This window comes from Eptesicus fuscus, chromosome 14 (assembly GCF_027574615.1).
Source record: "Eptesicus fuscus isolate TK198812 chromosome 14, DD_ASM_mEF_20220401, whole genome shotgun sequence".
Classification (NCBI taxonomy): domain Eukaryota; kingdom Metazoa; phylum Chordata; class Mammalia; order Chiroptera; family Vespertilionidae; genus Eptesicus; species Eptesicus fuscus.
The window spans coordinates 72,394,713-72,421,448 of record NC_072486.1 but is presented as its reverse complement, the minus strand read 5'-3'; the positions used below and the strand labels follow the sequence as shown (position 1 = coordinate 72,421,448).

Sequence of the window (26,736 nt, the reverse complement as noted above, 5' to 3'; positions counted from 1 at the left end):
TTTATTCACTTGATTTTTAGATTCACTTGTTGATAGACATGTATTTGTTGTTCATAATTTTTATCTTTACCTTTTTCTTCTTCTTCCTCTTCTTAAAGAATACCTTTCAGCATTTCATATAATACTGGTTTGGTGGTGATGAACTCCTTTAGATTTTTCTTCTCTGTGAAGCTCATTATCTGACCTTCAATTCTGAATGATAGCTTTGCTGGGTAGAGTAATCTTGGTTGTAGGTTCTTGCTCTTTATCACTTTGAATATTTCTTGCCACTCCCATCTGGCCTGCATAGTTTCTGTTGAGAAATCAGCTGACAGTCGTATGGGTGCTCCCGTGTAGGTAATTAACTGTTTTTCTCCTGCTGCTTTTAGTATTCTCTCTTTGTCTTTTGCTCTTGGCATTTTAATTATGATGTGTCTTGGTGTGGTCCTCTTTGGATTCCTTTTGTTTAGGGATGTGTGCGCTTCCTGGACTTGTAAGTCTATTTCTTTCACCAGGTGGGGGAAGTTTTCGGTCATTATTTCTTCAAATAGGTTTTCAATGTTTTGCTCTCTCTCTTCTTTTGGCACCCCCATAATTCTGATGTTGGTACACTTGAAATTGTCCCAGAGGCTCCTTACACTATCTTCAAATTTTTGGATTCTTTTTTTTTTTTGTTTTTCTGACTGTTTTTTGCTTCTTTGTATTTCAAATCTTTGACTTGATTCTTGCATTCCTCTAGTCTGCTGTTAGGTCTCTGTATAATATTTTTTATTTCAGTCAGTGTGTGTTTAATTTCTAGTTGGTCCTTTTTCATATCCTCGAGGGTCTTGCTAAATTTATCGGCCTTTTCTAGGAAATTCTTGAAAAACCTTATAACTGTGGGTTTTGAACTCTATATCCAGTTGTTTGCTTTCCTCCATTTCTTTCATTTGTGATCTGTTTCTTTGTCTCCACATTTTTGCTGCTTCCCTGAGTTGGTAGAGTAGCTTTGTGTGGTAGGTGTCCTATATGGCCCAGTGGCTCAGCCTCCCCAGTTACCTGAGGTGGACACTTTTGGTGCACCTCTTTGTGGGCTGTGTGCACAGTCTTGTTGTAGTTAAGTCTTGATTGTTGTTGGTATCACTGAGAGGAATTGACTTCCAGGCCAATTGGCTGTGAGGATCAGCTGTGTCTACACTCGGAGAACTTCTGTGCTGGAGACACCCTTATGGGAGAAGACTTGCAAAAGCCTCTGTGTTCAGCTTAGATGGGGCGGAGTCTCAGGGCGGAGCAGACAGCCTTGGCTTCCCCTAAGTCCTGCCCTATGAGGCCCCTGGGTCTCAGTGTCCCTCGGTAATCGCTGTAAGCACCTCTGAGAGAAAGCTGCCCTCAAGTTTCACCTGCTGCCAGACAGTCCAGTTTCTCCCCGAATGAGTCTGGTTTCCCAGAAACTCGCCCGGAACTGGAGTTCAGCGCCGTTGGGAACTTCTGTCTTCCTCCCGCTTTAGAAAGCCAGCTGCGCACTCAGCCACCGGTGCACTCAGCCGTCAATCCTCTCTGCGCGCATGCACCTCTGGACCTCTGCCTTCCACAGATCCCCTGAGTCTCAATGTCCTTTCCTCTTTCCTTCTAGTTGTAGAAGTTCCACTCAGCCAGCTTTCCTGTGGTTCTGGATGGTGTCCGTTTTGTCTTTTAGTTGTAGTTTTGATATTGTTGTGCGAGGCAGCAGTTTAGGTGTTTACCTATGCTGCCATCTTGGTTTCTCCCCATCTTGGTTTCTTCTTGAATTTAATTCTGCACCATGTGAATGCCCAACTTCCCACCCTAGTGGTATTACCGGAGTTCACCACTCAAATGACTCTCAAAGCTATCCATTTTACACACTGCTTCATTACTACAAAATACATCATCTCAGTCACATCTCCGTTTACCAGTGGTGGGTATCTTCTCACTCTTTGCCATATGAAGTCTTGACCTGACATTTGAGCCAGCATTCTCTCCCTCTCCCACTGCTTCTCCTCATCTGCCCTCTATGCCAGCTCACTTCCTTTGTGTGTGTTATATCTGTCTGGGATCCATACTGTCTCTATTCTCATCTACAATCTCATGCTCCAAGCTTATCCTTCTTTTAAAGCCCAGAAGGACATCTCCTTCATCAAGCTCTCTAATCCTTCTACTTGGAAGTAATAGCTTATTCCTTTAGGTTGTATCTGTACCTCTTTTCTGATATGTTTCCTATTCTGTCCTGTGTTATTTGTGTGGGCATCTTATTTTCCCTTTTCAAGGGGAGGATCATTCTCATCTTTTTATTTTTCAACTCCAGGTTCTAGTTGAGAGTCTTGTACTTTTTATAAGTTAAGTACATTTGGATAAATGAATGAGTTAGCTGATATTAGTAAATATAGAGCATTTACTGAAAAAATTTTTAAAAAGTGGATGGTTATTCCATTACTCTTGTTACTATTCTTACCTTTCTTAGTTATTTCCATGCATTTATTTTTATTGATTTGAGAGAGGGAGAGAGATCTGTTGTTCCACTTATCTATGCATTCATTGGTTGATTCTTGTATGTGCCCTAATTGGGGATTAAACCTACACCCTTGGCGTATAGGGATGATGCTCTAACCAACCAACTGAGCCACGTAGCCAGGGCTTTCATGCGTTTGAGATTTAATAATTATCTGTTCAACCAGTTGATTGCCACAAGTATTTTGAAAACTTTTAGGTAGTTATCTCTATTCTGGCCCATTTGGTAATGAGTTGTGACATTCAACTTGCAAACCTTCTAAAGCTTCTATATAATTTTAAAAAGAACTTCCAATAAAGGAGGGGTACATGAGGAGTTGGTGACTAAATGCTTGTCAAGATGATGGAAAGTCCAAGCACATTTTGCATAACTGATGCTGTGAGGAGCCTGTTGGAGCACCAGTGTGAACACAAGAACCACTGAGAGTGTTCTTCTACAAAACTGATTACAGCCATTCTGTAGAATTGTTCATTACAGCTCACTACGGTGACACCTGGCTTTTCTAGAACTCAGCAGTTCAGTCATTTCAACTCCCCAAACCACCAAGCTCTAAGAAAAAAAAAAAAAAAATGCCAGTGTACATAGCACATACAGATGAGCATCAAAGAGTTACAATGGGAGACCACAGGTCTTATTTTACACTAGAGGCCCGGTGCACAAAATTTGTGCACAGAGGGGTTGTCCCCCCAGCCCAGCCTGCATCCTCTCCAATCTGGGACCCCTTGAGGAATGTCCGACTGCCCGGTAGGATCGGGCCTAAACAGGCAGTCAGACATCCCTCTCACAAGCCAGGACTGCTGGCTCCCAACTGCTCGCCTGCCTGCCTTCCTGATTGCCCCTAACCGCTTCTGCCTGTCAGCCTGATAACCCCCTAACCACTCCCCTGCCAGCCTGTTTGCCTCTAACTGCCCTCCCCTGCAGGCTGGGTCACCCCTAACTGCCCTCCTCTGCAGGCTTGATTGCCCCTAACTGCCCTCCCTTGCAGGCCTGGTCCCTCCCAACTGCCTTCCCCTGCCGACCTGGTCCCCCCCGCAACTGTTCTCTCCTGCAGGCCTAGGTCCCCCTCAACTGCCCTTCCCTGTAGGCCCGGTCGCCACCAACTTCCCTCCTCTGCCAGCCTGGTCACACCTAACTGCCCTCCTCTGAAGGCCTGGTCACCCCTAACTGCTCTCCCCTGCAGGCCTGGTCCCCCCCCAACTGCTCTCCCCTGCAGGCCCGGTCGCCCCAACTTCCCTCCTCTGCCGGCCTGGTCATGCCTAACTGCCCTCCTCTGCAGGCTTGATTGCTCCCAACTGCCCTCCCTTGCAGGCCTGGTCCCTCCCAACTGCCCTCCCCTGCTGGCCTGATTGCCCACAACTGCCCTCCCCTGCTGGCCTGCTCCCTCCCAACTGCCCTTCCCTGCTGGCCATCTTGTGGCAGCCATCTTGTGTCCACATGGGGGCAGCCATCTTTGACCACATGGGGGCAGCCATCTTGTGTGTTGGAGTGACGGTCAATTTGCATATCTTTTATTAGATAGGATAGTGGCCTGGTGCATGGGTGGGGGCCAGCTGGTTTGCCCTGAAGGGTGTCCTGGATCAGAGTGGGGGTTCCCTTGGGGTGTGGGGCAGCCTGGGCAAGGGGCCTGTGGTGGTTTGCAGGCCGGCCACACACCCCGGCGACCCAAGCGGAGGCCCTGGTATCTGGGATTTATTTATCTTCTATAATTGAAACTTTGTAGCCTTGAGCGGAGGCCTGGGCTGGCCAGGGTGTGCAGGATGCTTGTCTTCCTCCATTGCCAGGGAAACCCAAGCCTCCTGTTTGCTCCATGGCTGCAGCCATTTTTGTTGGGATTTATTTATCTTCTATAATTGAAACTTTGTAGCCTTGAGTGGAGGCCTAGGCTGGCCAGGGTGTGTGGGAAGCTTGGCTTCCTCCATTGCCAGGGAAACCCAAGCCTCCTGTTTGCTCCGTGGCCGCAGCCATCTTGGTTGGGTTAATTTGCATACTCGCACCTGATTGGCTGGTGAGCGTGGCTTGTGGGTGTAGCGGAGGTATGGTCAATTTGCATATTACTATTTTATTAGATAGGATAGTTCTAATGCACATCCTTGGGGTTCTGCTTAGCAGCTTTTTTGTTCTGCCCACCCCCCACCCCCGCCGCGCAAGGTTGAGTTAGAAGAACAAACTATGTATTTCTAGAGCAACACTCAGAATTGCCATTTAATTTGTTTCCATGTCTGTCTCTTCCACAAACCCAGAGCTACTTTAGGACAAGAACTATGTATCATATATCTTTGTATCCCCAGCATTTTACACAGCCTATCATACATTAAGCACAAATATTTATTGAATGACCAAAGTTGGTTACCTGCCTTTGAGGCAGCAATAGAGTTTTAGGTAGCATGTTAAGAAGGAGAGAGAGCAATTTGAAGCAGGCACACAATAACAACAAATAATAATTAATACCTGATAACATATCATGTGATAAAAATAGTATGATAAAGACACAAAAAACACATTAGTCTGGGATCATTTCAGTTTGGAGGGAAAAAGTACTGAGTACTTGAAGAGTTTTTGAAAACATTGCTGCATGCTCGCACAGTACTACAATTTATGTTCATTTTGGTGACTTGGAGCCAGCAATTAAAGATTGAAATATTTCTAGGATATTCTCTTTAAAGATGCAGTCAAATATGGAATGCGTTTTGGAAAGATTTCTTTGTAAAATTGCTTTAAAATGAAGTGTTTTTGGTGTTTAATGTGTAAGTCATTAACTATCCCAAATGAATAATTTGTGAGCATTCTATAGCCAAGATCTTGCTCTGTGAGGATAATATAAGTATGTCTGGGACCTTCTCAATTTATCAATGGTTGGTCATTCAGTCTACCTAATAAGCATCTCACATTGCACAAGTACTCTGGGGATAGAAACACACACACACACATACACACACACACACACACACACACACACACCTACCTCAGAAGAATAGGTCCCAGTTATCAAAGACTAAAGTTTTTCCAGATAAAGGAAGATCTTTAAAATCAGAAATCCTGGGGAATTTGCAATGTCATCACCTAGCACTCTGCCCTTATGCAGTCATTCAGAGTTCACCAAACATTGAGTACCTCTCTGGCCAGGCTCTGTGCTGGGTGCTGGAGGATTGAGGCACAGTGAGTGCTCGGAGGCTAGAGGTGCCTGGAGCCCTGAGGACCATTTCTCCACAGGGCCTCTTTCTCTTTGCAGCATAACTTTTCCCATTCGAGACAGATATGCCTTTTTTTCTTCTTGATGTTAAACAGGAAGACTCATAAAATGGTCTTTAATCCTAAATCAAACATATTTTAAATAGCTAAGAATGTAATTAGACTTATATAAGCCTTTCTCTTGTTCATAAAAGGGGACAGATAATCTGAGATCTTGGTTCACATGTCCCTGAGGGTTACTGAGGTTTGTAGGTATCTGGCTTTGGACAATCCTTCATGGCATGACAGATGGCCTTCCCCAGCAAGGGCGAGGAGCCAAGAAGACTGAATACTGATTCATAGAGTTCCCAGGATTACAGCTGAGAAGAGAAAGAATGTGCTTGGCTCTACTTCTCAGTAGAGCCAGATGCCCAGGAAAGCAGAACAGTTTACCTACCTGTAAAGTTGCCATGGCAACATCAAGGTATGGGGAAGAGTAGACAGAATGATTTATGAGGGGTTCTTGCCGTAGGAATGAGTCTAAAAATACACTTTCATGTCCTATGTCTTTTTTCTCACAAGGCTAAATGCCACAGGATTTATCAAGGGGATTGTGATGCATAAAAGCTCATGACCTTATCAGAGCCCAAGGAGACCAGGGTGAAAGGCAAGGAGAGGGGAAGCAGAAGCAACAAATTAGAAAAAGTGCCCACGGTGTGCTTGGCTTTCAGTCTTCTTTGGACTGATGCTGTGCCCAGATGTAAAACAGGTTTTGTAAGGTTTTTTGAAACATACAAATGTTGTATATTTAAAATGTGCATAGGAAAAAAAATGTAATTCACTGGGGTAAAATGAAGATACTTGCTTTCCATATTAAAAAAAAAGTTTTCTTTCAGCTTCTATTTTAGTATTACTGGATTTGCAAAGACAATTACACATTAGCATGTGGAATAACATGTTATGGCAACAGCATATGGTCCATTTTTGGGAATTCAACAATTTCTTTGCTTTCTAAAATGGCTGCCTTCAAACTCACTCTCAAGTTTAATAACTCCGCTAGCGACTAGAATCCAGTTAAAAGGACCCATCTATTAACTGGCTCTTCATTTGTTTTGTAGGGCATCCATGTTTAGTACAAGGACAAATAATAATGCAGGTGATTTACTCCTTGGCCTGTTGTCCATAACATACTTGCTTTCCATATTTAAAAAAAATTTTTCTTTCAGCTTCTATTTTAGTATTACTGGATTTGCAAAGACAATTACTGGATTTGCAAAGACAATTAGCATGTGGAATAACATGTTATGGCAACAGAGTTTGAAGGTGCATTTTATTTATGAAAGAAGCTCTTGGGGCAGATAGAGTTGGCACGTCTTAGCACCCTTTCTGGGCATACTGCAGTTAGCCAGAGTTTCAGATGCCACATTAATTTTTACTTTTATGAATTATACATGATTAGGTACATTTTATATTGCTACATAACAAATGAGTACACATATAGCAGCTTAAAACAACACATTTATTACCTCATGGTTTCTGTGGGTCAGGACTGCAGACACAGTTTAGCTGGGTCTTTTGCCCTGGGTCTCACCAGGCTGTAATCATGGTGTCAACCAGGCTGTGATCTTATCTGCAGGCTCAACTGAGGGAGAATCTACTTCCAAGTTCACTCAGGCCATTGGCAGATATCATTGTTATAGAACTGAGGGCTTCAGTTTCACTTCGGCTGTTGGCCGGAGGCCAAACTCAGCCCCTAGAGGCTGCTTGTAGCCCATTGCTACATGGGCTTCTCGACATGGCCACCTGGCTTCATTGAACCAACAAGGAGAGCCTCTGCATGTCTGCTACCAAGATGGTATCGCACATATCTGTGTTCGAAGTAAGTTACATGTCCCACCATAGAGATATGAACACCAGAAGGCCTTTGGGGGCATCTTAGGGTTTTGTCCATCACAGTGTCAAATTCTGTAATTTTAAAAGCTGTGCAATCTGGAAGTCTTTTCAAAATTAGCATATGTGCAGACTAAACTGTTAAAGTTTCCATTTTCATGCTTTCATCCTCTGGTAAATGAGGAAGGGCAGAAGTGAAGTTGCAACCTTAATGGAAGCTGACAGGAAATAAGAGATTTCGTAGGTTTGAAAGAACAGTGAGGTAAGAGAAGAGAATATCACCTATTCTCACAGGGAAAAATGCCAATGTGGATTAAACTATTCCAGTATGCTCCTTGTAGCCTGTGGCTGAATTGATGGTTCCCACAGCATCTAGTAAGGCAGAGATCAGAAATTTAGGAGCATATGGTCCATCTGGGGAATTCAACAATTTCTTTGCCTTCTAAAATGGCTGCCTTCAAACTCACCCTCAAGTTTAATAACTCCTCTAGCGACTAGAATCCAGTTAAAAGGACCCATCTATTGCCGAAACCGGTTTGGCTCAGTGGATAGAGCATCGGCCTGGGGACTGAAAGGTCCCAGATTCGATTCCGGTCAAGGGCATATGTACATTGGTTGCGGGCACATCCCCGGTGGGGGGTGTGCAGGAGGCAGCTGGTCGATGTTTCTCTCTCATCGATGTTTCTAGCTCTCTATCCCTCTCCCTTCCTCTCTGTAAAAAATCAATAAAATATATTAAAAAAAATAAAATAAAATAAAAGGACCCATCTCTTAACTGGCTCTTCATCTGTTTTGTAGGGCATCCATGTTTAGTACAAGGACAAATCACAATGCAGGTGATTTACTCCTTGGCCTGTTGTCCATAACACAGTGCTTGGCACATAAAAGGTGTTCAGTAAATGCTAGTATAGCTGCTATGACTACTACAACAACTACTACTATTATTATATTAACATTTTTTAACATTGACATTATTGTAGATGTCCCCCTTTTCACCCACTTTGCTCACCTTCCCCTCTTTCACCTCCCCCTCCCTTGGCCTTCACCACACTATTGTTCCTGTCCATGGGGTATGCATATATGTTCTTTAGCGGATCCCTTCACCTTCTTCATCCAGTCACCCCATCCTCATGCCCTTGGGCGCTGGCCAGTCTGTTCCATGAGTCCATGTTTCTGGTTCTATCATTACTTAATTTTGTTCATTAGAGTCCACATACTAGTGAGATCATATGGTATTTGTCTTTTTCTGACTGGCTTATTCGCTTAGCATAATACTCTCCAGGTCCATCCATGCTTTTGCAGTTTTACAGCCTAAATAAGCTTACAGTAGTTTCTTTAATCTTAGTTTTCAGAGATATTTTTCCCTAACGTTTGAAATGATTGCTGATTTTTTTTTTTTTTTAGTTTTTTTTCTGTTTCACATGCCATATTTTAATGAGGCATTAAAAGGAGCACAGGACAAAGCAGATCCACATTTTGGGTTGTTGTTGTAGAACTGCTATCCAGTTCTATCTAGTCAGTACCTCCAACTCTTTAATGTTTCCTTAGCCTCTTCATTCCAGGGCTCTGTGTGAGGTGCACTATGTCCACGGAGACAAACATACAGGGTTATGTGCTCACTCTGTTTCACAGGTCTTTTCCAGGAGTGGAACTTGGGAATAACTTGTGCTCTGAAGAATATGGAAGGAGGCTCTTATTGTCACGAGGGCCAGAAACGAGGCTGGCTCCTCACAGGCCCATTACACGTGATTCCTGAATAAGCCCTCTGGTATTCTAGTTCCCGCTCACCAGAGTGATTCTTCACTTCCCACAGTCACCTGTTGTATTATGTTCTTATATCCTCTCTCCTATGATTCATAGAGGTCACTTAATTTTTGATCCTTGTATCTAACCCTCCTACCAAGTTTCCTCTTAGGGCCATACTTAGTTTCTTCCCAATTACTCATTAATTAAATGAGAAGACCTTGCCAAGTTAAAGTTCAGCAAATTCAGACGCTCCATGATGCAGCCCCAGAGGCTGCCCCTGGATAACTGGTGAGCTATTCTTTGAGCCAGTGTGACCTGTTGGGAGTGCCCGGCTGGATCAAATGAAAAGCCTTAATTTTTGTCTCTGGGTTGAAATAGCACATTAGGAGAATTTTATTGTTCACAAAGCTAGGTTAATCTTTACCAGTTTGTTTTTGAATTTGCTTTGTCTAGTCCTAGCAAGTAGTGATGTGCCTGGACATTTCAGGAAAATCCAGTTTATGTTTCAAAGCGCATACACCAATTTTTAGGTACATTATCAGGCCTCATATTTTTAAAAGTAATTGCTGGTGACCCTGGTGAAACTAGTCAAGATACTCCTTGGTTGTAAGGCAGTTTGGCCTGTGTGTACAGCCTTCATGTATTGGGGAGGCCTTTAACTAGGTTCCTCCCTCTTTCAGGGCGGCTTCCTGCCTTTCCACCCTGGGGCAGCACACACCAATGATAAGATCACAGTGGACTTATTTTTAAAGGTCAGAAGTAAAAATAAGTACAGTATTAAAAACATTCATTATTTATAGCTTCTTTTCCTTTGCCAGTGATAGGCTACTGTTTTCCTTTCGCTATTTTATTCCTTAATAGGCTCTCATCAGTATCCCCATGTGTGCCCTGTCATGCCATGAGCCTGAGCTTTGAGGGCAGGGCCACTGGTTTTTAGGTCTTTGTCACCCTTCAGCTGTGACATAGTGAGGTTGATGTGAAAATTAATTCTCTAGTAAGTGAAAGTGCTTTTGTTCTAAACATTAAGTAATAGGTAGATTGAAGTGGCAAGTATTAAGCATTGATTTGCCAAATGCCATGCCTTAATGATTTTAGCCAGAATATCCAGTAAGACTATAAGATCAGTAGGTTCTTAAATGAGCACCTTACACTCTCTAAATGTTTCTGTTCCTGCTTTTCTCTTTATTTGTATCTTTATTTCTTTGAATGCTCATTATTATCTCTCCCAACTCTAGTCAGCTTTCTGTAACCAGATATAATAGAAAAATATATTTTAATTATTAATTACTGTTGCTATACAATCTTAATGAAATAAAACCAGATGAGCGAAATGTTTCTTTTTCTCTCTTTAAAAAACTCAAATAATTTGTTCATTTATCAAAGAATTAAAAAATGTTTTTATTGATTTTAGAGAGAGAGGAAGGGAGAGGGAGAGAGAAATATTGATTTGGTTGCCTCCTGCACGCACCCCTAACTGGGGGTCAAACCCACAACCTGCTTATGTGCCCTGGTTATGAACTGGTAACCCATTGGTGCATGGGATGGTGCTCAACCAACTGAGGCATACTGGCCAGGACTATCAGTTAATTCTTGATGATTAATGGATTAGCAAGCCAGTTTTCAGTAGAAAACCTTTCCTCTCCTTCTTTTATGATTTGTTTCTGGGAAGTTCATAGTAGGGCTACTAAAGCACTTTTATTTTATTTTATTTTTTCCCATTTTTTTATTAAGGTTTTATATGTGTGCATATCTTACCATTGTCCCCCACCCCACTCCCATACAAGCCCTCACCCCCAGTGTTTTGTGTCCATTAGTTATGCTTATATGCATGCATACAAGTCCTTCGGTTGATCTCTTATCTCCTCCACCTCTCCCTAACCTTCCCGCTGTAATTTGACAGTCTGTTTGATGCTTTACTGCTTCTGTATCTATCTTTTTGTTCATCAGTTTATAATGTTCTTTACTATCCACAAATGAGTGAGATCATGTGGTATTTTTCTTTCATTGACTGGCTTATTTCACTTAGCATAATGCTCTCCAGTTCCATCCAGGTTGCTGCAAATGGTGAAAATTCCTTCTTTTTTATGGCAGCATAGTATTCCATTGTGTAGATGTACCATAGTTTTCTGATCCAGTCATCTGCTGATGGGCACCTAGGTTGTTTCCAAATCTTAGCTATTGTAAATTGTGCTGCTATGAACATAGGAGTGCATATATCCTTTCTGATTGGTGTTTCTAGTTTCTTAGGATACATTCCAAGGAGTGGGATTACTGGGTCAAATGGGAGTTTCATTTTTAGTTTTTTTCAGGAAACTCCATACTGTTCTCCACAGTGGCTGCACCAGTCTGCATTCCCACCAGCAGTGCACAAGGGTTCCTTTTTCTCCGCATCCTTGCCAACACTTGTCATTTGTTGATTTGTTGATGATAGCCATTCTGACAGGTTGAGATGGTACCGCATTGTCATTTTGATTTGCATCTCTTGGATAATTAGTGACTTTGAGCATGTTTTCATGTGTCTCTTGGCCTTCCTTCTGTCTTCTTTCAAAAAGATTCTATTTAGGTCCGTTGCCCATTTTTTTATTGGATCATTTATCTTCCTGTTATTAAGTTATATAAGTTGCCTGTAGATGTTGGAGATTAAACCTTTATCAGTGATAACATTTGCAAATATGTTCTCCCATACAGTGGGCTTTCTTGTTGTTTTGTTGATGGTTTCTTTTGCTGTGAAAAAGCTTTTTATTTTTATGTAGTCCCATTTGTTTATTTTCTCTTTAGCTTCCATTGCCCTAGGAGCAGTATCAGTGAAGAAGTTCTTTCGGCATATGTTTGAGATTTTGCTGCCTGTGGATTCCTCTAGTATTTTCATGGTTTCCTGTCTTATGTTTAAGTCCTGTATCCATTTTGAGTTTATTTTTGTGTATGGTGTATGTTGGTGGTCTAGTTTAATTTTTTTGCATGTATCTGTCCAATTTTCCCAACACCATTTGTTGAAGAGAGACTGTCTTGACTCCATTGTATGTTCATGCCTCCTTTGTCAAATATTAATTGAGCATAGTGGTTTGGGTCAATATCTGGATTCTCTATTCTATTCCATTGATCTATATGTCTGTTCTTGTGCCAGTACCAGGCTGTTTTTTGAGAACAGTGGCTTTGTAATACAGCTTGAAATCTGGTATTGAGATCCCACCTACTTTATTATTCTTTCTCCGGATTGCTGTGGCTATTCGGGGTCTTTTTTTATTCCAGATGAATTTTTGGAGAGTTCTTTCTAGGTCTGTGAAATATGCCATTGGTATTTTGATGGGGAGTGGATTTAATCTATAGATTGCTTTGGGTAGTATGGACATTTTAATGATGTTGATTCTACCAATCCATGAACATGGTATGTTCTTCCATCTGTTTACGTCTTCCTCTATCTCTTTTTTCAGTGTCCTGTAGTTTTCTGCATATAGGTCTTTTACCTCCTTGGTTAAGTTTATTCCTAGGTATCTTAATTTTTTTGGTGCGATGGTAAATGGGATTGCTTTTTTAGTCTCTCTTTCTGTAAGTTCCCTATTGGTGTACAGAAATGCCATAGATTTCTTGGCATTAATTTTGTGTCCTGCTACATTGCCGAATTCATTTATTAAGTCTATTAATTTTTTGATGGAGTCTTTCGGTTTTTTTATGTACAATATCATGTCATCTGCAAATAGGGACAGCTTTATTTCTTATTTTCCAATTTGGATGCCTTTTATTTCTTCTTCTTGTCTAATTGCAAAGGCTAATACTTCCAGTACTATGTTGAACAGGAGTGGTGAGAGTGGGCATCCCTGATTTGTTCCTGTTCTTAGGAAAAATGGTTTTAGTTTTTGCCCATTGAGTATGATGTTAGCTGTGGGTTTATCATGCATAGCTTTTATTATGTTGAGGTATGATCCTTCTATTCCCACCTTGTTGAGAGTTTTTATCAAGAAAGGGTGTTGCATTTTGTCAAATGCTTTTTCTGTATCAATTGATATGACTATGTGATTTTTATCTCTCAATTTGTTTATGTGATGTATCACATTTATTGATTTGTGGATATTGTACCATCCTTGAATTCCTGGGATAAATCCTACTTGGTCATGGTGTATGATCTTTCTGATATACTGCTGGATCCGATTTGCTAGAATTTTGTTGAGGATTTTGGCATTTATGTTCATGAGGGATATTGGTCTGTAATTCTCTTTCATTGTGTTGTCTTTATCTGGTTTTGGTAGTAGGGTGATGCTGGCTTCATAGAAGGAGCTTGGAAGTGTTCCTTCCTCTTGAATTTTTTGGAAAGTCTGAGGAGGATAGGTTTTAGTTCTTCCTTGAATGTTTGGTAAAACTCCCCTATGAAGCCGTCTGGCCCCGGGCTTTTGTTTGCTGGAAGCTTTTTGATGATTGCTTCAATTTCTTCCATAGTTATTGGCCTATTGAGATGTTTAGATTCTTCCTGATTGAGTTTTGGAAGGTTATATTTTTCTAGGAATATGTCCATTTCCTCCAGGTTGTCCAGTTTGTTGGAATTACTAAAGCACTTTTAATTCAGGCTAATCTTTTCTCTATCTTTTAGAAGTGTGGATTTTATTGAATTCAATGCTTAGTTTGTCCTTAGAAAGTTACTAAAAAGTACATAGTACAGATATGAGTGTTCATAACTATAGAGTAACAAATGAATCCTCTGTTCTGGTGACTTTTTAAAAATAATCAGAAATGTGGGATCAATGATAATGTAAGAAGGGGAATTTTGAGAATTTTAGGCACTTCAGAATCAGGCTGGCAGTTACCAGCTCTAGATTTGTAACTAGGGTTGTTTGGTTTATATTTTGTTTTTTTCCTTTTTAGAAATCTGCCTCCTTCCACAGATTGTTGTGTGGGAAATAACAAATCAATATGTTTTTGTTTTTTATAATGGCCAAGCAAAGCCACCTCAGCTGTACCTCCTCTTGTCTTACAGCTCTAGGCTGATCTCTCCTTCTGTGCCTTCCTCTATCTCTCAGAAAGTGTTTATGTAGTCAAGTCATGACTTCTGACTGAACACATTGTGTTAGTCCAGACCAGTGGTTCTCAACCTTCCTAATGCCGCGACCCTTTAATACAGTTCCTCATGTTATGGTGACCCCCAACCATAAAATTACTTTCGTTGCTACTTCATAACTGTAATTTTGCTACTGTTATGAATCGTAATGTAAATATCTGTGTTTTCCAATGGTCTTAGGCGACCCCTGTGGAAGGGTCGTTTGACCCCCAAAGGGGTCGCGACCCACAGGTTGAGAACCGCTGGTCCAGACTCTTGTGATTACAAATGATAGACCACAAGTCAATTTCATTTTAAGAGTGGGTACAGAGGTAGGATGGTTTATTGAGAGGATTCCCCTAGCCAGGAAGGATGGAATCTGTGTATTTTTCCACATCTGCTTCTTTGCAAAGGGTTCATAGCTCAAGTTCCTTCCCACCTCAACTGGCACAACTGCTTAGAAAGGCTGTGCTGTTTGCTCAGCATCTCAAACCAGGCCCCTTCATTTGCTCACATTGTCCTTCCATCCCTCCTCCTGCCCTCTTTGGTCTGGTTAAGGTCTACGTATTCTCCTAGTCCTCTTCCCAGACCCCCAGCCTGAGATGCGTTCTTTTTATGTGTTTTCATAAAATTCTATGCACAGAGACTATATATACATTCATCAAACTTTATGGTAATTGCTTGTTTATTTGTTTGCTTCCCAAGTGACCTTTTGGAGTGTGGGAACTGTGTCTGATTCATGGTTCCATTCTTTTTAAAAATATATATATTTTTATTGATTTCAGAAAGGAAGGAGAGTGAGAGAGATATCCTACCTAATAAAAGGGAAGTATGCAAATAATCATCACTTCGCTCTGCCCACGATTGGGCTGGTGGGAGGCTGGGGGCGGGACTCGGGGTGGCTGATTGGGCTGGCGGGAGGAGCGGGGGGGCGGGGACTCACGAATCCCCGCCCCCCCCCTCCTCCCGCCGGCCCCAATGGCCGGTGCTATGGGAGGACCCATGGAGCCGGCAGAAGGCGCCGGTGGCGGAACTCGGGGTGGCCGATTGCATGGCTGCCGGCACCAGTTTTCCGCCAGCACCAGTTTTCCTCTGGCCACCGGCCGATCAGCCAGGTGAAGGAAGGTCTATTGCACAAAACTTCGTGCAACGGGCTTCTAGTAGAAACATAAATGATGAAAGAGAATCATTGATTGGCTGCCTCCGAGCCCGCAACCCGGGCTTGTGCCCTGACCAGGAATTGAACCGTAACCTCCTGGTTCATAGGTTGATGCTCAATCCACTGAGTCATGCTGGCCGGACTCATGTTTCCATTCTTTGTCCATGGTCTCATTCACAAACAGAGAGCATGTTGCTAGGACCTGTGACCTCTGTTCATGGTGGTGTGGTAACGGTGCTTTTCTGGGCTGAGATCAGGACAAATGCCAAACCTTTTCACCTAATGACATCAAAATCCTACTTCTAATATCCTTCGTTTTAAAACCAGAGTGGATATGGTCCCCTTCTGTTATAGGCACCTCTCACCCACACCAGAGGTATTCCCGGACAGGACTGCCCCCTGAGTCAGTGGGAGAGGGCTGTCCTCAGCCTTGATCCTTGTCTTCTCATAAATGAGTTTATATGAGAGACCTTGACTGCCTTGTGAAAAGCCATTTTATTAACCAATTAAAGCATGCATATTCATTGAAAAAGCAAAGCAAGCAAACCTAACCGTCTGGCTTATGAAGCACAGACGGGCTCTCAGCTATTCTGAAGAGCAAATTGGGTGGAGGTCTGAGGTGTTATATACCCTCCTGTCTATAGGTCTCGAAATTCCTCTGCTGACTATTTTGGTACAGATTCATTCTCCAGGTGTCCCCCCCCCTCCTTTTTTTTTTTTTTTACTTTGTTGTGGGCTCCCCAGAACTCATGAAAAGCACCTGGCAACTTTATCTTGCCAAGCCTTGAGACTGCTGGCTTCTCTGCTTAGAGAATAAAACTGCCTTTTTTTCCTATCTGATTTCCCCCTCCCTTTCTGCATTCTCTCATTAGGGAGGTTTTTTTTTTTAAAAAAAAAAAACCATTTGCTCTGTGTCCTTGGTGGGGAAGATATTGGCTTGTTAGTTATAAGCTGGCTGCCTACACTGCTTGGCCTTGTTTTAACTTTCCTATCTCAGTTTCTCTATTCTTCCTGCCCTGGAACCCTGTAACATTTCCACAAACAAATTCAGTAAGCAATATGAATATGTGTGTAAAAAGCCTTTTAAGTCAGTTGTTGTTTGGGTGATAGCCAGAGTTTTATGACATATCTAGTTATAAATGATAAACTAAAATATATTTATAAAATATGTAGCTAACCTTTTTATTCATTTATTAATTCTTCAATTACAGTTGACAGTCAATATTATTTTATATTAGTTTCAAGTATACAGTATAGTGGTTAAACTATTATATAATTTATGAAGTGATCTCCCTGACAATTCAGATACCCAGTTGGCACCATACATAGGGAATACAGTATTATTGACCATATTCCCTATGCTATATTTTACATCCCTGTGACCATTTTGTAACTACCAATTTGTACTTCTAATCCCTTTACCTTTTGGACCCAATCTTCCAACCCTCCTCCCATTTGGTAACCATCAGTTTGTTCTCTGTATCTATGAGTCTGTTTCTATTTTATTTGTTTATTAAATTTCACATATAAGTGAAATCATATGCTATTTGCCTTTTTTTGGACTGACTTATTTCACGTAGCATAATATCTTCTAGGTCCATCCTTGTTGTTACAACTAGTAACATTCCATTCTTTTTTTATGGCCGAATAATATTCCATTGTATATATGTACCACATCTTCTTTATCCACTTGTCTATTGATGGGACTTGGGATGCTTCTGTATTTTGGCTATTATAAATGATGCTGCAGTGAGCATAAAGGCTGTATATAACTTTTCAAATTAGTGTTTCAGATTTCTTTGGATATGTACCAACATGTGGAATTACTGGGTTATAAGGAAGTTGTATTTTGAAGTTTTTGAGGAACCTCCATGTTGTTTTCCACAGTGTCTGTCCAATCTGCACTTCCACCAACAGTGCATGAGGGTTCGCTTTTCTCCACATCCATGTCCACACTTATTTGTTTACTTATTAACTTGAGCCTTCCTGACAGGCATGAGGTGATATCTTAGTGTGGTTTTAATTTGCATTTTTTCTGACAGTTAGTGACTTTGAGGATCTTTTCATACATGTATTGGCCATCTGCATGTCCTCTTTGGACAAGTGTCTATTCAGGTCCTGTGCCCATTTTTTAATTGGGTTGTTTGTTTTTTTGGTGTTGAGTTGTATGAGTTCTTTATAAAGTTTGGATACTAACCCCTTATCGGGTGTATCATTAACCAATATCTTCTCCATCCAGTAGTTGTGTTTCGTTTTGTTGATGGTTTCCTTTGCTGTGCAAAAATTTTTTAGTTTGGTTTAGTCTCATTTGTTTATTTTTATTTTTGTATCCCTTGCCCGAAGAGAAATATCAGAAGAAAATATTATTAGGAGAAATGCCAAAGGATTTTTTACCTGTGCTTTCTTCTAGGATTTTAATGGTTTCAAGTCTTACAATGAAATCTTTAATTCATTTTCAGTTTATTTTTATGTAAGATGTAAGAAGGTGTTCTAGTCTCATTTTTTTGCGTGTATCTGTCCAATTCCCCAATACCATTTATTGAATAGGCTATCTTTACACTATTGTATGTTCGTGTCTTCTTTGTAAGTGAACCTTCTTAATGGGCAACCAGGGCAATTATATAGTTGATGTGAACAGAGTGCCAGGAGCCAGTCAGGAAAGTATAGCTGTTGAATATAGTTATTTTTTATTTGTTTTAAGGCTGACATACTGCTTTGTTGGTTAATCAAAGACTCAGATGTGTAGGTCCCACAACACATATAGGGCATCTTCATTATTTGACTGACAGGTATAACCAGCTTAGATGAGACTTTTCAATGGTGATGAATCCAAGAAAACCATTCACAACAATAAAAAAGGTGCTCTTTTTCCTTGTATGGAGTTTTTTTTCTTTCAGGATTTATAACCTGACACCTAATATTCTGAACTTGTGTAGTGCCTAACCATTTTATTGGGGCTTTGTTATAGTTGTAAGAATTCTTATCACCAGAAACAAATGATTTCAACAGAAAGAAAAATGAAGCAGTTGTTTTTACTGGCATGCTCATGCATTCTTTGTTCTTCTCCCTGTCTCTTTCTTTTTTCAGTGAGCATGTTTTTGAACACGTTAACACCGAAGTTCTACGTGGCCCTGACAGGCACTTCCTCACTAATATCGGGGCTTATTTTGGTAAGTGATGGAATCTTTCCTATTTAAAAACATGCTGATTACGTGAGTGTGTGTGTGTGTGTGTGTGTGTGTGTGTGTGTATGTGTATGGTGTCCCCAAAAATGTATACACACACTGAATAATTATGAAGGCAGTGTTTATTAAAATACATTTCATTTTCAAAATTGAGCTATCAGCTGTTGAAGTGTGTTTTCATTTTTTGGGGACACTCTGCATACATTAGTATGTATACAGGGGAAAAATCTAGAAGAATATACACCAGCAGCTTAGTGATTATCTTGCATGTGTGTATATGTTGGGTGGGGCCATTTATAGAGGCCTAACACTACTTAGGTTACATATTGGTAAAATATTTTTTTAAACTTTTTTAAAAATTGATTTCAGAGAGGAAGGGAAAGGGAGAAAGAGATAGAAACATCAGTGATGAGAGAGAATCATTAATTGGCTGCCTCCTACATGTGCCCCCTCTGGGAATTGAGCCCGCAACCCCAGCATGAACCCTTTACCAGAATCAAACCCGGGACCCTTAAGTCCACAGGCCAACACTCTATCCACTGAGCTAAACCAGCCAGGGCCATATTTGTAAAATATTTTTAAAAACTTTAAGCAATAAGTCCGGCTGGTGTAGCTCAGTGGTTGAGTGTCTACCTGTGAACCAGGTCATGGTTTGATCCCTGGTCCAGGCACATGCCTGAGTTGTGGGGGTGTGTAGGAGGCAGCCAATCAGTGATTATCTCTCACCATTGATGTTTCTCTCTCTCTCCCTCTCCTTTCCTCTCTGTATCTATCTATGTGTGTATGTGTGTGTGTGTGTATGTGTGTATGTATATATATATATATATCATACATATATACACACACACATATGTTTAAGTTTGTATTACTTTTGTTGAAAGTGGAAAAACAAAATATAAATAAAAGAGAAAATAAAGGAAAACAAATTCGCATCAAATTCTAGGGTCTAAGACACTACAAAATAAATGTGACTCAGTTCAAGTAAAATGTTTTCATTACTCCTTTCAAAATAAATTATTGGACATAATCAAAATCAATAGAAATCAAGCTCTGTCTCTTTAAATTTATTGACATGGATATGGAAATTCTAAGCTTTTTCCTCTGATCTCCTTTTCTCTCAAAATTTACATATTTTTCTCTAGTTTCCCTTTAAATAATTCCAAATAAGCAAAAACTATGATAATTATCTCTGTGGTTCTATTACATTAAGCTCTAAAATAGTTACAGGTGAGATAAATGATAACATCTGAAGTCATTTTCTTTAAGTACCTCAAATAGGGTCATCTATACTCAGTGGAATCAATCCATATACTTAAATGACCTTTAAGGAGAACGTGGATATATATATATATATATATATATATACCCTGTGATTACTTTTTATTATAGAAACAGGGACAAGAAAGTTATCACAGAGTTTGTGTTGAGAAAAGCTGTAGAAAAACACACTTTTTTTTTGGGGGGGGGGGACACAAAGATGTGGAGCAAGAGGGTAAATGAACCTGGATGAACAGAGGGTTTCAGAAGCTTGAGCTTTTAAGGAGCAGAGAAAAAAGGTGGAGCTATGTGTGTAGGGCAGAAACCTGCAAACAGGTGAGAGGAGTGGTGGTAGTGTGGGGAGCACCCTTTTTTGTGGTCAGAGCATCTTCAGGTTAATCTTGCTATGTTGTAACATATGGGTTGCTGGACTCAAGGGAAGAGATGTTTAAAATTGATACTGTTGCACCAGGAATGGGAAGAACATCAGCAAGGGACACTTCAAGATGGTTATGTAAGTGGAATCCAAATAGAAAGCCCAATGTTGGCTGCAGAGACCAAGCAAGGTTAGGGGAAGTATATTAAAGTTCCTTCTAAAAATGGGTTGAAATGAGGTGTATGAAATAATTTGTACCATATTGCCCCTTAAATGCACACCCATCTGTATCTGAAGTCTTCCTTGTTCTAAATAAAGACCTCATAGGGAGTTCTGCATCAGCTGTAAGAGATTTGCCCATGCTCATGTTTTTGGTTCATAGTGAAGCCAGATCTAGAACCTCTGTCTTTAGGTTCCCACCTCAATATCCTGAAATGGACTGAAGAAATGTCAAACCTAGGAAATGCTTTCACATGCTTGATAAGTTATTACTAATATATGCTGAAAACATGGCAATCTTTTTAGCACATATATATTTTTTTGAGGTGGGGGTAGGTATTACAAATCTCCATCTAATAATTATTTACATTAAAAATAATATTTTAGTATTTTTTCTAAAACATCTTCAAAATCTTTTTTCATTAAACAAATGGAAACAAAGGGCGAGCATTTTTGCATACAATTTGAATAGCAATATCATCCCGAAGCCAGTAATCCACCGGTGTGGAAAGGTAGGGTTGTGCATTCCTCTCAGGAGTGTTCACTTGAGAACATCACCTGCTTAGGTGGTGCTTACTTTGTGCCAGGCAGAGATCTAAGCGCTGTGCATGCTAACTCATTATTCTTCACAACAGTACAATTAGGTAATTGCTAGTGTTTCCATTTTACTTACGCATAAACGGGGTGGTAGAATGGGCAAGGAAGAAACCTGCCTTAGGTCACACAGCTGGCGAAGGGTGAAGAGGTGTTCCCACAAGCAGTCATGCTTTTGCACTCGTTTCACTGCCTGCTCACTTGTTGTGTTAGCTTGCTGCACAAATGGCGGGTCTGGATTTTATTCTAGCAGTATATTGTTATGGGAGCATTAGGCTTTAATTACAAAAATGTGGGTTGCGCCCTAGCCGGTTTGTCTCAGTGGATAGAGTGTCATGCTGTGGACTGAAGGGTCCCAGGTTGGATTCCGGTCAAGGGCACATGCCTGGGTTGTGGGCTCGATCCCCAGTGCGGGGCATGCAAGAGGCAGCCGATCCATGATTCTCTCTCATCATTGATGTTTCTATCTCTCTCTCCCTCTTGCTTCCTCTCTGAAATCAACAAAAATATATATTTAAAAAAAAAAGAATGTGGGTTGCTTTCACTCTGATAAGCTAGACCCAAACAGTCATTTTTCTTTCTAATTCAGGGATGGTGAAATCCCATCAGCTTGCTTTTCTTGTCCTCCAAATAAAGGATTTCCCTAGACCAGTGGTCGGCAAACTCATTAGTCAACAGAGCCAAATATCAACAGTACAACGATTGAAATTTCTTTTGAGAGCCAAATTTTTTAAACTTAAACTTCTTCAACGCCACTTTTTCAAAATAGACTCACCCAGGCCGTGGTATTTTGTGGAAGAGCCACACTCAAGGGGCCAAAGAGCCTCATGTGGCTCGCGAGCCGCAGTTTGCTGACCACTGCCCTAGACCATGGCCATTTTTTGCAGATCAGGCTGGTGAGGCTTTCTCCCTGCCTGTGGGCTGCAGCTGCTGAAACCTGATGACCACTGCAGTGCTTCCTTATGGGATATTTGCATTGCAGCATTCTCAGAGGATATGCCTTGAACAGCGTCCAGTATGGCCAGGGGTGAACCTGAGGAGGGGCGGTGAAGGATTAAAGAAGACAGACAAGAGAATACAGTTGGGGCTAGATGGGACACTGTTCTCGGATGGAGAGACAGTGCCACAACCTGTAAGCCGAAGCTTTATTTTATAGTCAGATCACACAAAACAAAACAAGGGCAAGATATTTATAATGTTCTTGCGAATTTCAAATCTTCTTTCCTGTTGTTGCCATTCTCTGAACTCTGTTAAGCTTTGTTTAGGCAGCACTTGCTGCGCGCGCACTTGCACACACACAGACACAGGACACACACCCCGCAGCCCACATCCCTTAGCTACCTAGGACTGCAGGGTCCGACTATAAGGTCAAGCCTACAATCATAGCCTTTTGGTATAATTGTGCTGGGAGGGCTTTGCCCTCCAAGCTGGGACTTGTATGTGGCTTTGCCACTAGTCAGTCCGAGGCTTGAACCTGTCCGAACGCTGTAGTTGCTCTCCACAATGCCTGACTATGTGGAACTTTGAGCAAAGGAAAACCTCTAATGTGTGAAGATTTTGAAAGGCGTTTCTCAAAAATGTTTAGTTTGTACTGAGGGCAAAGTAACTCCAATGTGGGAATAGTTGATAATTGTAGGCTCCTGCTTTAGATTGTTGACATTGGTGTTGTCCAGCCTTCGGGGACTCAGCTTTGCTAATGCTGGAAGGAACCTAGGGTGGAGGTTTCTATTCAGCCACAACTCTTGTCTGCCAAGTGCATTTCATGGAGAAGCAGCATTGAGGTAAAGGATCAGGTGCTTTGAAAAGAGCTGCTTAGCGGTTTGGTTTGTTTCCTGGCACCAGAGAGACGATTATTTAACTACTCTCCCCTGAGCAATGTTAGGAGAGTCAAGCAGAGAACTTTCATAGTACCGGGCTGCCCTGGGGAAATTGGTTGTTTGGGGACCTCAGGATTCCTTTGCTGGAGACTGAAATTATCATGTAATGTGATGTCTTAGGAGAAGAGAGGTAAGAAAACAAATAAAAAACCCTGGTGTTTCCTTGTCAAGAAAATGTCAATTAATTGAACAAATATACATAGAAATAAAATGTATTTGCCAAATGCTGTTCTCTTTTACACTGATGTGTTTAAAAACATATGAGGACTAATTGGTGTACATTTCACTAGATGTCACAGCTAGTTCTTAATTTCACAGGTTGAAAGCCAGCAATGAGTTTGTCATACCACCTACTTCTCACTCTTCCCTTTTGGTTTCTGTGCCCAGGTACTCATCCAGGCAGCTCTCTCTCTGCTTAACTTCAAGCTGCCTCTCTGCCTGCTTGGCACAAGCCCTTTCTTCCTTCCTTCCTTCCTTCCTTCCTTCCTTCCTTCCTTCCTTCCTTCCTTCCTTTCCTCCCTCCCTTCCCTCTCCCTCTCTCCCTCTCTCCCTCTCTCTCTCTCTCTCTCTCTCTCTCTCTCTTTCTTCCTTTCTTTCTTTGCCCCCCCCCCAGGACAAGCCCCCACTGCCCCAGTGTCTGTGTCCATTGGTTATGCTAATATGCATGCATACAAGTCCTTTGGTTGATTTCTTACCTCCCTCCCGCCCCCTGCCACCTTCTCTCCGAGGTTGCACTGAGGGAAGCACTTTCTCCACATATCCATCTGACCACTCTCAAAAACAAAAACAAAACCCAAAAATGTTCTCCATTGAAATAAACATTGCCCACAGAGGCTACTGGGCATGTCCTTGATAGAGCAGATAAAAGACGAAATCGGTAGATTTGGGTTGTGATGACAAATGGCTGGAGTCGGACTGAGATGAAAAGGCTTGTGCCAGTGCTGGAGAGGTTGTGGAGAAAAAGCAACCCTGCTGCATTGCTGGTGGGAATGCAGACAGGTGCAGCCACTGTGGAGAACAGTATGGAGTTTCCTCAAAAAACTGAAAATGGAACTCCCATTCAACCCAGTAATTCCACTTCTGGGAATATATCCCAAGAAACCAGAAACACCAATCAGAAAGGATATATGCACCCCTATGTTCATAGCAGCACAATTTAGTTAATATTTGGAAATGGCCTAAATGCCCATTAGCAGATGAATGGATTAAAAAACTGTGGTACATCTACACAATGAAATATTACGCTGCTATAAAAAAGAAAGAACTCTTACTATTCGCAACAGCATGGATGGACATGGCGAACATTATGCTAAGTGAAATCAGTTGGAGAAAGATAAATATCACATGATCTCACTCATTTGTGGAATCTAATGAACAACATAAACTGATGAACAAAAATAAGAGACAGAGAAGCATGAACAAACTGTCCAACATCAGAGTGAAGGGGGGGGGGGCGGGGTTAAGAGATCAACCAAAGGACTTCTATGCATGTATATAAATATAACCAGTGGACACAGACACTAGGGATATGAGGGCATGTGCTGGGGGGTGGAAATGGCTGGGGAGAGGTCAGTGGGGGAAAAAAGGAGACATATGTAATACTTTAAACAATAAAGAATTTAAAAAAAAGTAAGGGAGTGGGACTGGAAGATTGTTATGGCTCCTTTTAACTTTTTTTTTTCTTTTATCTAAAGAACTTGACTTGCACTTGAGGTAGCACTTTGATAGACATGTGGATCATCTAAGTAATTATGGTGCTAAAAGTGAAAAAGGACTCAGGGAAACTTGATTGTAAGGGCTTTTGAGGTGTGGAAGTAGCATATAAATACCAAGTTGTGTCCGTTATGGAGCCGCTTGTCTCTCGGCTCTAGAATAAAGAGAGAGAGGCTGTAGGGGCGAGATGGCAGGGGAACCTGCAGACAGTGGTAGGAGACTAAGGCTCATTCAGCCTTATTAGCTTCCTGGGGTCACCATGAAAATTAAGAATCTTTTGCAGGAGATTAGATGCCACAGAGTAGATAGATGCCTGTCAGGGATTGACTGTGGATATGAGTGGATCAGATAAATGATGAGACATGGTGAAGAAGGTGAACAGGCAAATGGCAGATAAAGGGACAAAACTATCTTCTTGGGTTTTTCAGTTTACGTTTGAGCACTAATTGAGAGGCTCGACAATGATACAATTGAGGGGCTGGAGGTATGAACCCTCAGAAGCCATGCAATTGAAACCGGAAAAGACCTAAGGACTAGGCCTCCAGAAAGCTTATGACTTTCCCAGGTCACCTTGCTAGGTAAGGGTGAGTGAGGACTAGGATTTAAATCTCCACTGCTTTGCCACGGCATCCTTCTCCTTTCATGACATGTTGACTAGGAAGGTGGATAGCAGCATGTCTAGCAGTTGATGTTTTCATGTTAACAGACTCACAGAAATGGGTGAGGAAGATAAAAAAGGGGGCAGGGGGAGAGAAGATTTAAAAGGGAGAAAGATGCAACCTTCTCAGGGGGAGACACTTTTTTCTTTTTTCTGATTGGCCATGGGTTGGGTCAGATTTGGCCAGTCTAGAACATAGACCAACAGCTCCCACGATTTATTTAAAAAGTATATATTTTTTGTATAATCATTTATTGTTTTTTTTCTCTCTATAATGGAAGCTTCACAAAGGCTGGGACCATATCTATGTTTTTGTATATGTTTGAGTAAACACTTAGGGATATTTGTTGCTTGCACAGAGATCCAGTGAGTGAATAATTAACCAACTGCATTAGGATTATCTGGGGAGCTTATTTAAAATGATGGGTTCTGAACACCACCCAAGACCAAGTACGTGAATTGGCAGGGCTTGGGGCACATGGCACAGGCTGGCTTCTCCTAATTGTCTGTGGCTCTATAACTTCATCACAGGAGAGTGATCCTTCCTTCTAAGCCACAATCAGTAATGCTAAAGTGGAAAGTCTCATCCTGTGGACATACAGACACTGAGGTGGGATGGATCATTGACTATTGACCTTGAAAAGAACCTCAGATCTCTGTCTTCTCTCTTTTCTTAAAGGCAGTAGGTGGCCAGGAGAGATCATGGAAGGGCATGAATACCAGTTCTTCACATAGCCCCCATGACTGATAGGGAAACAAGTGACTGAGGAGGGAGGGATCAGCTGAGACCAAGGAAGCAGGAGGTCACGACCTCTTTGTATCTCTTCAGTATTCCTAAACAAAACATACAGAAACTAAGAGTAAAAAAAAAGTCTGCCATAAGGAATTGGGTGGGACTTTTAAAGGGTAGGTGAATATGGAGAAAGAAATATACTTGAAAATTCTAACAGGAAAGTTATGTTATGGATCTTACCATAAATAACCTGTAACAACTGCCTTAGATTATCTCATTTAAGCCCGGGATATTCCCTTTTGCCCCAAACACTGTTTACCCCCAAATATATTTCTGAAGACTTAGAGCAGGTGTCAATTGGGCATTTTTTCCATAGAAGTATACTGCTAGAAAGTTTCATATTTCCTCTTTAATCTCCATATCACTGTATCTATCCTCTTGCTATCATCATCTACTTTAATCCACAGGAAGCACTCAGTCAATTTCAGACTGTGACATCTTTGTATTTCCCATGGATTTAGTGGAATTGGTGTGTAATTACTAAGGTGCTGCTGTATGGAATCTTGGAGTGTTTTTTAATGTGATATGTGTATAGGGAAGTCCCTGATTTATGGAGAGAACTGTTTTATATATAGAACATGCAGTTCAAG

The 26,736-nt window shown here is 41.3% G+C and overlaps 1 protein-coding gene across 7 annotated transcripts in view; it reads left to right on the top strand.

The window, feature by feature from the left end:
* Positions 1 to 26,736, top strand: part of ST7 (suppression of tumorigenicity 7) — a 308,974-nt gene that overhangs the window by 149,208 nt on the left and 133,030 nt on the right. For all 7 annotated transcript variants that reach the window (XM_054725931.1, XM_054725934.1, XM_054725933.1 and 4 more), the window contains exon 2: positions 18,562 to 18,644. In XM_054725931.1, coding sequence (XP_054581906.1) covers positions 18,562 to 18,644 — 83 coding nt within the window. The remainder of the gene's footprint in view (positions 1 to 18,561; positions 18,645 to 26,736) is intronic.